The sequence below is a fragment of the Prunus persica genome, chromosome G1, assembly GCF_000346465.2.
Source record: "Prunus persica cultivar Lovell chromosome G1, Prunus_persica_NCBIv2, whole genome shotgun sequence".
Lineage (NCBI taxonomy): Eukaryota > Viridiplantae > Streptophyta > Magnoliopsida > Rosales > Rosaceae > Prunus > Prunus persica.
The window spans coordinates 44,903,351-44,916,439 of record NC_034009.1 but is presented as its reverse complement, the minus strand read 5'-3'; the positions used below and the strand labels follow the sequence as shown (position 1 = coordinate 44,916,439).

At 36.5% G+C, this 13,089-nt stretch overlaps 3 protein-coding genes across 7 annotated transcripts; 1 reads left to right on the top strand and 2 right to left on the bottom strand.

Annotated features, from left to right (window-relative positions):
- Window positions 1,448-4,844, top strand: LOC18791982 (endo-1,3;1,4-beta-D-glucanase). Its single transcript, XM_020564392.1, has 7 exons — window positions 1,448-1,693; window positions 1,925-1,946; window positions 2,663-2,786; window positions 2,981-3,071; window positions 3,281-3,370; window positions 3,607-3,707; window positions 3,816-4,844. Exons 1-7 carry the CDS (start codon window positions 1,546-1,548, stop codon window positions 3,954-3,956), a joined length of 717 nt encoding a protein of 238 aa, XP_020419981.1. The 5' UTR covers window positions 1,448-1,545; the 3' UTR covers window positions 3,957-4,844.
- LOC18790763 (elongation factor 1-gamma) lies at window positions 4,008-8,835 on the bottom strand. 2 transcript variants are annotated; one of them, XM_020564390.1, is made up of 8 exons: window positions 8,626-8,835; window positions 8,105-8,254; window positions 7,967-8,027; window positions 7,830-7,882; window positions 7,370-7,471; window positions 6,745-7,255; window positions 5,594-6,000; window positions 4,008-5,072 (listed from the first exon to the last, which is right to left on the bottom strand). In XM_020564390.1, exons 1-7 carry the CDS (start codon window positions 8,752-8,754, stop codon window positions 5,621-5,623), a joined length of 1,386 nt encoding a protein of 461 aa, XP_020419979.1. In that variant the 5' UTR covers window positions 8,755-8,835; the 3' UTR covers window positions 4,008-5,072; window positions 5,594-5,620. The 2 variants fall into 2 exon arrangements, with proteins under 2 accessions (XP_020419979.1, XP_007222556.2); XM_007222494.2 differs by lacking the exon at window positions 4,008-5,072 and having other exon boundaries at window positions 5,399-6,000; window positions 8,626-8,833.
- On the bottom strand, window positions 9,407-13,023 carry LOC18789046 (putative pentatricopeptide repeat-containing protein At1g02420). 4 transcript variants are annotated; one of them, XM_020564384.1, is made up of 2 exons: window positions 10,381-13,023; window positions 9,407-10,075 (listed from the first exon to the last, which is right to left on the bottom strand). In XM_020564384.1, the coding sequence occupies exon 1, from the start codon at window positions 12,595-12,597 to the stop codon at window positions 11,074-11,076; it is 1,524 nt and encodes a 507-aa protein (XP_020419973.1). In that variant the 5' UTR covers window positions 12,598-13,023; the 3' UTR covers window positions 9,407-10,075; window positions 10,381-11,073. The 4 variants fall into 4 exon arrangements, with proteins under 4 accessions (XP_020419973.1, XP_020419968.1, XP_020419964.1 ...); XM_020564379.1 differs by having other exon boundaries at window positions 9,407-10,072; XM_020564375.1 differs by having other exon boundaries at window positions 10,591-13,023.

The window sequence follows — 13,089 nt, the reverse complement described above, 5'->3', positions numbered from 1 at the left end:
GAGAAATTGGAACTGGAGAGATCTTTGGCGGCTTTGAAATCCATTCATGTCTTGAAACAAAATTGTCCTTTTGTTTTTTTTTTTTTTCTGTCTTTTCTCGGAAAACCTAATAAACCAGTAAAATGGACAGAGGTTTCAACGTTGAATGTTGAATTTTCAACGCGTTACCTTTCTCTGTATGCCTTTCCCACTACCAACTCCAAAACTCCAAACTAGTGAATGCTGGTGGCGACCTGACCAATAGAATAAGCCAACTTACGTTTCTTCCTTTTCTTGGAAGGATTTTGCTTACCATTGGTGCTGGGGTTACCATTACCACCATATTTCGTATGATTTGATTTACTTGCTACACGAGTCTCAAAAATTAAATTTTATCCAATTATACATGATGTGGTGATTAACGATTCAATGTAACTTAAAAAAATTGTGATCACAATAACGTAGTTTGATTTGGCAATCTCACCTTTGTCTAATTTTTTATTTATTTTATTTTATTTGGCAACAGATGAGAGGCATGGGTCAGGGCAATTTATATATATATATATATATATCAATTTGCATAACGCATGGGTACTCTTTAAGGATGGGTTTGCCAAAAAAAGGGATTTGGATTGGAAAACTATTTACTATTTACTTTTTTCATGTTTGGAAAAAATTTCCCGACATATGATATGAGAGAATATGAGAACTGAAATTAAATGATATTTCCTAGTTACTTTCCAATACTGACAAACATGAAAAATAATTCTTCTGCTTCTCAGCCCCACAAAAAAGATATGTGGATTGATTTTTCATCAAATACTTTTCGCGAACCAAACATGACTTAAGATTAGATGGTGTTGAGCTGCAGTTGTTGACTGCAAACAAAGTCAAACTAATTCTCTAAACTAACTTAAATGGAAATCTTATATCATCCTTATAAAAGGTGCATATGAAATGAGGAAACCAAGTAAAGAGAAAATGAGAGAAGTATCAACTATTAGAGATTAAAAAAAAAAAATTTAAAAATGTTTAACGTGTGGACATTTTGCCAAAGTTAAGCATTGACTGAGTTCAAGCAATTAGCCTCCAATTCTCTGAGAGCCTCTTTAGTGTTTTCTTTTTCTTCTTTATAAATGTGAGATAAGGGCAACACCTTTCAAAGGTTCAGATAATTTTTTTTTTTTCTTATCATTGTAGTAATTCAAAAATCCTTCAAATAAAAAATCATGAAATGTTTTGACTAATTGCAAATGAGATGATCTTACATAACCCCTGGAAGATTCAGTATGTCATCATGTTTGTAAACCATTTCTTTCATGTTCATATAATTTATGTTATCAGAATCAAACTTGGAGTAAGACACAAGTATTAAATTTGTAATCAAAGAAAAAATTACGTAAATCATGTTTTGAAAGCATTTATGAGGTGACTGAATAAGACGGTGGTTCAACACACAACTTTTTAGTCCTTCCAAATTTTCTCTTCCAAATTTTCCACCAGACAAACTGTGCTGTGTGTTTTTCTTTTTTGTTTGAAATTTTGTGCCTTAACAGAACAGATACAATGGCAGGCCCTCAGTGCTGCTCTAATCCACCAATTCTCAGCCCAAGCTATGGAGTAGACTGTGCTGAAAAACTTGGAGGCCTTAACGTCTACGCCGCTGGCTCCCCTAACTCCAAGCTTGCCATTGTTCTCGTCTCTGATGTTTTTGGTACCTGCCTACCACTTCAAAGTTTCTCTTCTTTGTAATAAATTCTGATGTTATGCTCCTATTTTAATTTTCATGTCAAAAGGAACTATTAGGAGGAAAGTGCGATGATTAGAAAGTTCTTTTAACTGAAAGAACTTGTTTAACAATGGAGACGAGAAGAACCGATAACATATAATCAACTTGGATTTGTCAAACAATTCACTGAACTTACATATTTGATTTGTCCTGCAGGATATCGAGCTCCGAATTTGAGGTATGGCTAATTCTAAAATTACTTTCTATCATTGATCAATGGATTCTGATGTACTTTATGTGCATGAGTTAGAGATAAAAGGGCGCTCCGTTGAGCTGTGACTTCTTTTGTTTCAGAAAGAATTTTCTGTTACAAATGTTTCATAAGGAGTGCATCAGGAAGCTTGTCAAATCAGACTGTATTAATTATGTCTTAAATGTGTCCTGCTTCGAACTTCCTAGAATAGAGGTTGCAAAAATCAGTATTCATTACAGTATTTGGTGTTCTCCTCCCTGTATAATCCTTATGGAATTTGCTATAAAACACATCGAATCTCTTCGAGACTAATGATGTTATCTGCAACTTGCCCTGGAAAGTTTATGGTGGTAATTTGTTAACAAAATTACACAGCTCATAAAAACGATGATACAAAATCTCAAGATTTCAAATTTTTGCATCTCCTGGGGAAGGTGAATCAAGAAAAGAAGAGATTTTGGTGTAAAGGAAGTCCTTTTTCAAACTCAGAACATGGAATATTATGGAAATTATGATTCAGTGAAGGCAATTTATGGCCAGCAGTTACCGTCTTTAGTGTTTGTGAGTGAAGCACAAACCCATGATTGTTGTTAATGGATGGTAGCCAATAGTCTGCAGTGTTGAATATAGTCATCTATTATAATGTGTGTATAATCCATTACACTTCCTGAAAGTTAATGTAATCTGCTTTCTTCTTTAAGGAAGCTTGGCGAAAAAGTGGCAGCTGCAGGATTCTTTGTGGTAGTTCCAAACTTCTTCTATGATGATCCGTTTGTATATGACAATAACAGACCTCTAGCAGTCTGGTTAGAAGATCATGGAACGGTTCGCTCTCACCTTTTCATAGATGCCTCGATTATAAGCTTAACTCATGATCGGTCAATTATATTTTTTGGGGCGCTATTCCAAATTTTAATCTTTGGCTGCATGAAATTAAGTGGATTCCACATATTGCTGCATATTTTGATAGAGAGTTCTTAAAACTTTAGTGCCTGAAGCTTGCTAAGTGTTTTTACTAGGATAAAGGATTTGAAGATGCAAAATCAATAATTAATGCTCTTAAAGAGAAAGGTTATTCTGCAATTGGAGCTGCAGGATTCTGTTGGGGTGGTGAGTGGTTGCTTCTCCTGTCTGCTGCGCCCGATTTTCTTTTCTTATAAACAACATTCTAATTTTGCTCCTTATTCTTTTGCTTATTTTCCATTTTTGCTTCATCATTTTCACAACTTCACAAATGGATATCCTTAGCCAGAACAATAAAAATAAAACTTGACATAATTTCGCAGCTGACTAAGAAAGAAACTCAATGTTCTTCTCAGGCAAGGTCGTGACAGAGCTCGCGAAGTCTGATTTCGTCCAAGCTGCTGTGCTACTACATCCTTCATTTGTTGCTTTGGATGATATTGAGGGTATGGACTACAGTGCTTAAATGCTTTCTAAACTATATACAACTTGCATTATGCTATAACTGCAATACAGCCTAATCTAGGAATATAGACATGTCAGATAATGATATTTGGGAATTTTCTGACATTATTCTTTTCCGTATGTGGAGGCAAATATATAAAGTTATTCTGGGTAGGCTACAAGAAAAGCTAATAATCTCATACTTAAATGCTCAATTAATACTTAAACCTATTGACAGGGGTTAAAGTTCCCATGGCGGTTCTAGGAGCTGAGATTGATGAATATTCTCCACTGGAACTCTTGAAACAATTTGAGGAGATATTAGCTGCTAAAACTGAGGTGCTCTTTTTTTTTTTTTGTTCTTTTTTAAAATTCTCGCATTCTATGATGTTCATATTCTTGATTTACAGTCTAAAAACTAAACAAGCTTTGTTTCTTTTCTCATAGATTGATAGCTATGTGAAGATATTTCCAAAAGCTGAGCATAGTTGGACCGTGAGGTACAATGTCGAAGATGAAGAAGCAGTGAAGCGTGCAGAGGAGGCTCATAACAACATGATTGATTGGTTTTCTAAGCATGTTAAGTGATTACTTTCTGAGTTCCCATGTAAAATAGTTGAATAAAACCAAGAACTTCAATTCAACTTGATATTATTATTAGAAACACAGCAATCAAACTGAAGTGACAGAATATATGAACATACTGAGCCCTATGAGGGTGTTCATTCTCACCGTCATCTAGCCCTAGCTAGTTATCTTATCTTAGTATTTTTCAGCCTTCTGTTTGCTCTTTCCTCTGTCAAATTTTGCTAGCTAAACCTTTTGCTCTTGCTGGGAAATAAATTCCAAACCTGCAACAGAACTTTTACACAATATCTCTGTCATCTGTATGCTGGCCAAACTTGAGAGCTACCTTTCTAGGCTATTTCAGCCTCCGGCACACTCCAATCTCCTGTACCAACTCCAGCGAATATTGTTACGATCTTGTTTTAGGCTAACTTTTCTCTTCTCCAACTATCCCATTAGCATTTCATTATAGTGATTGTCCAGTTTCTCTATCAAAGACCACTGCTTGCCTCCACCACGCTATTATGTTCACTAAAAACCTGCTCCAGTTGAGCATTATCGACCTTCCATGGCAGGTTACCAACATGATTCTAGAAAGCAGGTTCAAACGAACGAGGTGGGCGTTTTTTGCATGTTCCTCTTGGAGCAGACCTATTGACAGTCAAGAGCCTTCCATTTGAATCTTATTCACAAAATAAAAACACAAAACCTAGAAGCAACACAATCCTTAAAACATGCTATAAAATGCTTTTATAAAAAATAAAAAAAAGTTATAATAGTATGGAAACATTGAGTGCAATACACTTGAATAATGCTCTCTTCATATGCGCCAGAAGTTGAATAAGAGCCAGACATTGTTTAGAAGCCATGAGCACCATGCTTTACTTTATAATAAATTCCAGAAACCCACTGAGAAATTCTCATAACAATACTGTTCCATGAGGTGCTTCAACAAAACTAACCGGCGGCAGAAATTACGAAGAGAATGACGCTGCAGAAGCTCAAATACCTCCACACTGAACATATTACCTCAATTTATTCGGCCAAATGAAGTAGCTGTAAATACTTTCTCACCAGAGCATCTGTGCCATTTTAGGGCTAGTTTCTATAAATTTGCTTCTTCCAATCCAAGGACACCTAAGTTCATATCAAGGGGGCACGAATTAGTCAAGTCAGAAATAAGGATAACTATTAATATTTGCAATGGCTTTTTCCAATTTTCCATAGATCATGAGTATTCTAAGAATAATAGTGATATCTGGACATTCTGAGGGGTTGCCACAATCCATACAAGTGAACTCTAATGAATATAGAGCAAATTGCTCATTGCTACACTGAATTTTTTAGTTAAACCACCAGCACCCAAACTTAGAAATGCCAAATCACTGCAGAAAGCACCAACAACTAGGCTAGGCCTCTAGACATGCAACTTAGCTTTGAGTTTGCTGCTATGTACTATAGTATAACAAAATAACAATCTGTCATAACTTGCAAATTAAACGAAGTTCAATTGATATTCCTAATATAACCAATAATGTTATAGGAGAACAAAATACATGATGCTATCAATGTCACAAAAAGGCTAGAACAAGAGCAGAAGACAACGTTGTAATACAACCACAATGAAGATTAATTTTAAGAAACCACTAAAACATTACATCTACTTCTTTAGGACACTTCTCTCATCACTTGAAACATTTGGCATCCAACAAAGCCTCCCCCTCAAAAGGCTCCTGATCTTCAATCATCTGATTAACGCGCTCCTTTTGATCCTCATCAGTGATGTCAACCTTACGCCAGTCATACAGTTCCATGTCATAACACTCGTCAATTATGAATTTTGGAATTTCTTGTCCCCGGAAGAGCCACAAGCCCTTAACCTTAAATGGAGGCTCCGAGCCAATCACCAACATCTTCCCAAATGCATACTTACGAGCCAAATCCATCCGCTGCAGGAAACCACCCACCTTGTTCAAAGTCACAAATGATACAGTATTTTCATCATTGTACTTGTAATCGCAGAACCAAAGAGAGTAACCCTCTGGATCGTACATGTCCCAGAATCCTGCAAACAGAAGTGACAGGTGAAAAAAAAATATATATATACATATTCAAGTTGATAATTGTCCACTTTACGTTAATATATAAAGCAATATTTAAGCAAATATGAGCACAAGTGTCCAGAGTTCTTAAATCTTCCATTAAAGAAAATCCTTGCCCCTCAAGTGAGTTTTTAACAAGAGGAGCGATCACGGAAAGTCCTAAGAACTGAATGTCTAGAGGTAGTTAAATCGCAAGAGTCTAGGTGATTCTCATCCAGAAGAAAACTTAAAGTTATCTGAAGGTATTTACAGCTGCAGTCGGCTGCATTAGTGCATTCTTAATTATCCACCTTTCATACCTGTATTAACAGATACAAAATAATGCATGGCTTGCCTAGTAAACAGAGAGATAAGAGAGAGAATGTATAAGGAAAACAGTGGCTAATGATGATCCTTGATATGATATACAGTCATTTGAAACCAGGATAAATTATACTGTTCCTCGATGTAGTTTAGACCGGATTCCACTTTGATCCTCTAGTAAATAGTTGCTAATGTTGGTGAAAAAGAAATAGACAAAAATAGAAACAGACTTCATTTCGAAGAATGCACAATAACAATACTATATCCTGACTGGCAAGCAAAACCACATGAACTATGCAGGTTTATGACAAATTAAAAACAAGATGTGGTTGATACTATCACTTGTACTAAAAAAAAACAAGATGTGGTTAATGCATAGATATAGGAAAGTTATAAGAAATCACCTTTAACAGCAACCTCACGGAAGTTGGTCTTTGTGTTTGAATAAAGCCTTTTCCATTCATCCAGAATCATCTTGCTAGGAGGCAAAAGATCAAGAGAATTCTTTGCCTTGGGCTTGGGTGCCTCTTCTTCAGCAACAGCCTCTTCTAATTTAGGCTTCGCTGGTTCTTTCTTGGCCTCTTTCTTTGGTTCATCCTTAGGTTTTGTGGGTTCCTTTGCCTGTGAAGGCTTCTTTGCTGACTGAATAGATGGAACAGATTCTGCTTGTTTAACTTCGCCCAATATCTTGCGAAAATTTGGCTGATTAACCAAGGTCCAAAAGTATCTCTCAACATGGGGAAATTCAGAGGTAAATTTTTTTGTCAATAACCGGCTAAATCCCAGAGTCAAATTACATGCCATAATGATATCAGCCAACGTCACAGAATGCCCGACCAGGTACGTGTTGGAAGAAAGATGAGTATTCAAAGCAGTTAGCGCTCTCTTCAATGCAGAAATTGCAGCTTCCTCAGCCTTTGTGCCAATAAAAAAAATTGGGTGTCAATCGCTTTAATATACCCATTTAGATACATAAAAGTAACAGTGGTATATAACTGTATGAAAAAACTAAATGCAGTAATGCCTAACCGGAGGAAGGTAAACAGCAAAACCGATACGTGGTATTAACCATCGCAAAATATTGGCGTCAATCTCCAAAGTGGCAAAATCAATCCATTGCTCCACATGAGCCTGTCAAAACCAACAAAATAACGGTAAAAATCATCAGTACCTCAACGGAATGTGGAATGCAAACCATATTCGCATTCTAATGAAGATCATATCAGTAAAAATCTCTAACAGATGTTCTAAAGCTTTTTAATTCATGCAACCTAAGCCTATAATCATAATAATTTACCCAATTATAAATCCAAAGTCACCTCACTATGAGTACCAGTAGATTTTGAACATTCATCAACCCAAACAACATGTTACTCTGACCATATAAGCCAAGGGGAAATTCAGAATTGAATAAATGGAAGCTTTAAAGGACACATATTTAATAAATGGGGGAGGTGTACAAGTGCAAGCCAGCCATCACATCACTTACATATTCAATTAAGGTAGAACCAAAAAGAGGATTATCTGCCTTCAACCGAGTAACTGCAGCAAATGAAAGCATACAATTAGATTTAAACATAACAACATTTCTAGATATAAATTAAGAAGCTTAAAATCTAGCCTCACCATAGCGTGCAATGGCATTACTCTCAAAAACAGGTCCATCAGGTGTTTCTAACACAGGAACCTACACAACAAAACCAAACAAATCATACCAAATATAACAAATAGAATTTGTCTACATAAAAAAGAAATAAAGCCCACCTTCCCAATGGGGTTCATTTCAAGAAACTTGGGACTTTTGTTGGACACACCCATCTCAAAATTCTTCACCAGTTCAACTTTGACACCACTGTACTCGGCAGCAATAAGTGCCTTGAAACCATTTTTATTAGTGTTCCCCGCGTGCAACACCTAGAAGTAGATCAAACATATATAAACATTTTGTTTATCAGATACAATTACAACATCACCCAACAAATTCTGTGTCAGTTCTGATATTGGTAATGAAATTAATTAGCATTGACAGTAAAAAACAAAAATTCAAAAACAAAGAAAATGGAGTCCATTTTAGAGTATTGTTCTTGTTTCTGTACATATTGGAATCACTTAACCATGGAGCAAGAGCCTCCCACCATTTTCAGAGGGTAAATCAAAATCAACGGGAAGAGAGTAGCTCCAGTTATATGGTCAATGTTTCACATCCAGATTACATGGTAGAACAAAAATGGGTTTGATAATAGCATAAAATGAAAAAACCAAAATGCAGAACGGAAAAGACTAACCAAAGCCATTGGGTCAACGATAATTGTCCAATCTTCGAAGCCTAGCCGTTGCACAGAGAGAGAGCTAAGGTGAGATGTATATGATGGGTAGGGTTTGTGGAGGGAAATATATGTGCGGTGGTGATGCATTGGTTAGGGTTTATAAATTTTAGGATTTTATAAAATAAAATATAATAGAAAAAGAAAAAGGTGCTTTCCGAATATGCGAAGTTGTGCTAGTATATTGCGCGGAATGAAATGAAATATCTTTACTTTTTTATTGCTCAAAGTATTGAATACATTGGTCAATTTACTTCCGGTGTTTTTAATTTTGCCGATTTTGTTTTTGTATTTTTTAATTTGATCAATTAGTAACTGTGTTTAAAATGGCTAATGTAGTTCAGGTATTTTTAGTTTTGCAAATTTAGTTTAGGAATTTTTAATTTGATTAATTTAGTTACTGTGTTTGACACCATAGTTAGTCAATTTTATTTACAAGGATGAAATTGGTTTTATTTTTTTATAAGGTGAAAGTGGCCACATTAAAAACACAGAAATTAAGCTGGTTATTTTGGCTTAATAACCCAAATAAACTTTGAGCAAGACCAATGGAGTGTGTGTTAGATTGACCGTGTGTGTGAATTTGGCAAAAATGGCTATAAAAAAAACTTCAGCAGGAACTTTCGAATGAGGCCGTAGGTGAAGGTTTTAGCATCACTGTTACCTTCCATCAACTTATAAGCAGCTGTCTTTTTTTACTTTGTAATCTCATTGCAATCTCTCTATGGAGGCCATATGCTTGATCATATAATTGAATTGAATAGTGGCGAATGAAATTATATCAAGGAATATCTTAAAGTACAACACGGGGAACTATCACATTTTTGCTACAAACAGACACGCCAAAATGTCGGCTTAAGTTTTCACCCGCATAATGCAGCAGCATCTCAACCAGAGGCAAATATACACAATTTAAAGACGCATAATGCAGCAGTATCTGTAAACTTGCCTATCTAGCCTTGATATCCCAATTCAGGAAGACGAAAATCGCTGGTTGGGGGTCCAATCAAGAAAGGTATGGGACATTGCTTATTCCGTTAGGTTCGCGTTACCTGGTCCCTATGAAGCAGGTACAAGCCTCAGCGATTCTGTCAGTAGTAAAGTCATCCCCTGAATTTTTTGTACTGGTTCAAGCATCACAGAAAAGCAATTGTAGCAAATACTACATTGTGGGCTTTCACAACCCTTGGAATAGTATTTGGTTAGGCATACAGCAGCAAGTAGATCTTCTATTTCCCATACTTTGAGCTGAAGCTTCCTCTATCATTCCGCTGCACATGCTAAGGAATAACTGCATGCGTTCAAACATCCCAAAGTCCTTGCTATCTCCCCAAGAGACATGGGTGGTGAAAGGCTTTGAAGGATATATTAAGCCTTGATTTGCCTTCATAGATAGATCTTCATACTCCTACTGACAAAGAAGAATATAGTCAAATTACCAAGTAAAATCAGTATTTATAAACTCAAATACGAAACAATGAAAACACTAATTGGTCGATCATTAAGGCACCACAAATTATGAATTGATGTGGGGAATAAAGAATGTTTTGTGGTACTTCCATGCGAACCAAAGATTTGTTTGAGCATGACCTAGCAGGATAAGGGTTAAGAAAAGTAAGTATTTCAACTGAATCATGCTAACAGAATTTATAGACAAGCTGCAAATCATGTTAGCAGGAATAAAGAATGCTTTGTGAGGAGGAAAACAGAATTTACCATGACTGGTCAGCATCGATTTGGACATACAATCTCAAGCCATAAAAAATTTTCACCAACACAATTGTCTTTCACCCAAATGGAGGAAAAATAGACACAAGCCCATATCACTCATAATCTTCAACAGGAGATACCACCTCTTTTATATTTATGTAAGAAGAGGAGCAACAACAAAATTGTACAAAGAAAGTCAGAAACATTATTCCTCACCTGACTTCAACTAGAAAGTTGTCTAACAGTTCTGAGGCGCAGTTAGGATAATTTGCAGGGTGGGTAAGCCCGTCTGGCTGCACCGTATTAAAGGCAAGTAAAAGCACAATATGAATATTTTTCAAACAAGTAACAACAGGTGTGCGACGTTTCTGCAAAGTAAGAACATTTCAGCATAACCAGTCTATAAATTGGCAACCTCCTTTCCACAAAAAAATCAACACCACCAACCCCCGGGGCACAGTATCTAAATCCATTGAACTTGTAACAGACATTACATGCAAGTGCCAAGACTAGGCCCAAGCAAAAAAAAAAACTTTTGAATTCCAAATCCACATGCTATGCTCTTAACACTTCACCATGGCAAGCCTCAAATTCCCAATCATGCAAAGCACCTCTTCTCACATATCAATCAGAAACATTTTCGGCATAAGTAATTCCACAACACCATCAAAAAAATCATGATTAGTAACCCACACACTTTTATATTGGAAGTGATTCTAAACGTGATGTCTCTGCTGAGCTCTTTGTACTCCCAGGCAGATAGATTGAAGAGCCAAAAACTGCCATTTTCTCTGTCAAGTTCTTCAGGGCCTCATGCTTGTTTGCCAGTTCCATAAGAACCTTGATCCTTCTAAAGGAAACATTACTTGGCTTATGCCCCTTTTCCATCATCTGCAAAAAGCATCTTTCTGCTTCCATTAGTTTTCCCAAGTCACAAAGCAAATCAAACAACACATCAGATACTAATATATAAGAACCGAAACCCTTCTCAACCATATCATTCCACAGCTGCAATGCCATATCCACCTTTTCCTGCCTCTTAAACAACCTAATCAGGAACATACAAGACTGTGTATTTGGCAGGCATCCAGTATGCATCATTCTCCCATACAAACCCCATGAGCTTTGCAAGTCATTCGACCAGAAGAAAACCCTAAAGAACAAATTGTACGTAGTTGCATTTGGACTCAAACCCTTACTCATCATTGCATCCATTAACCCATAAGCATCACCAAGCCTCTTCGCAATACAAAAATTCCTAATGGCAGCATTGTATGCTGCAACATCAGGGTAGCACCCAAACTCCTTCATTTCCTTTAATACATCTCTGGCTTTATCAGGCTGACCAACCAACCCCAATCCCCCAATGATACTAGTATAGGTGAACACATCAGGTGATATATTCTCGTCACGCATTTGCTCTACCACCTTATATGCTTTGTCTATTTCTATACTCTTACAATAAACATCAACCAAACAATTGTATGAAACGATATCAGGCTCCACACCCATCTCCCTCATCTCCTTAAAGAACCCCTCAGCTTCCTCAGATGACTTCCACCCGGATAACAATATATTGAAAGTTTGCAAATTAGGCGTAAAGTTATGCTTCAGACTATGATACACATTCCTAGCATCTGTCATACTCTTCTCCTGACAAAGAGTCCTCAACAGAGAATTGAAACAAGTTGTATCGAATTCTGGCACAAGCTTCTTGAACTTTCTAAAAGACTCCACAGTTTGCCTAACCGAACAAACCTTAGCAATCCTAGCTAAAACAATCATCACAGTCCGTGGGGTTATCAAATTTCTATCTTTACACTTAATGTCAACTAAGACCTCCCAAGTTTTGTCAAACATTCGACTTCTTCCTAATATATAAAGCATAGTATCCAGCGAGAAAGAACTGTGATAAAACCCTCTTCTATTCCCAGTATAATTGAAAAACTCCAAAGCTTGTAAAGGGTTTCCATGGCTGAACCTAACCCGTTTTAGAACTTTATCAATCAAATCATTTGAGAGAAAAACCCCACTTGATTTCAATGCTTGCTTCAAGTTTCTAGACTGGTTCGAGCAACTGACTATGCGAAAAATAGTCTCAACGTCATCGTTAATGGAGCTTCCAGAGCAGATTAACCGAGAGAGAAACAAAGCTGGGTTTTGCGAAACGTACCTGAACAATGGTGATTGGGATGAGGGAGGCTTCACTGTTATTGCCATCATCTTCCTTGAAATGTCGTCGATTAACCCATGAAGAAATTGAAGCTCTATTTTACAATTCAAAGGCAAAATGGCACTTAACTCTTGCTAAGCAATGCTCTATGTATGTTGAAAAGAGAACCTCATTGAGATGAAGCTTGAAAAAGGAAGAGGAAGAATCGAAGAAAAAGAAAAGTTTGTTTGGTCGAAAATAGCAGAAATGAGAAAATTAGAAGACAGAGGAGTGAACTGAAGAAGAGAGTTCTATACCCTACGGTAGTTGGTGCCTGGGCTGGGCTTTAGGTCTTTTTTATTTAATTAAGTTGGGCTGTGTTATATCCCAAAGAAATTGACATTTAAGCCATGGCTTTTTAAGTGAATTTAGGATTTTTTTTTTATTTTTTTATTTTTAACGAATCTAGAACTTTAAGGCATGAATGTTTTCTTTTTTGGGTCATGCTAGGGAGACCAACTTTAGATACCAACTTGTGTACCAACTCTCACTTAGAAGTGGAT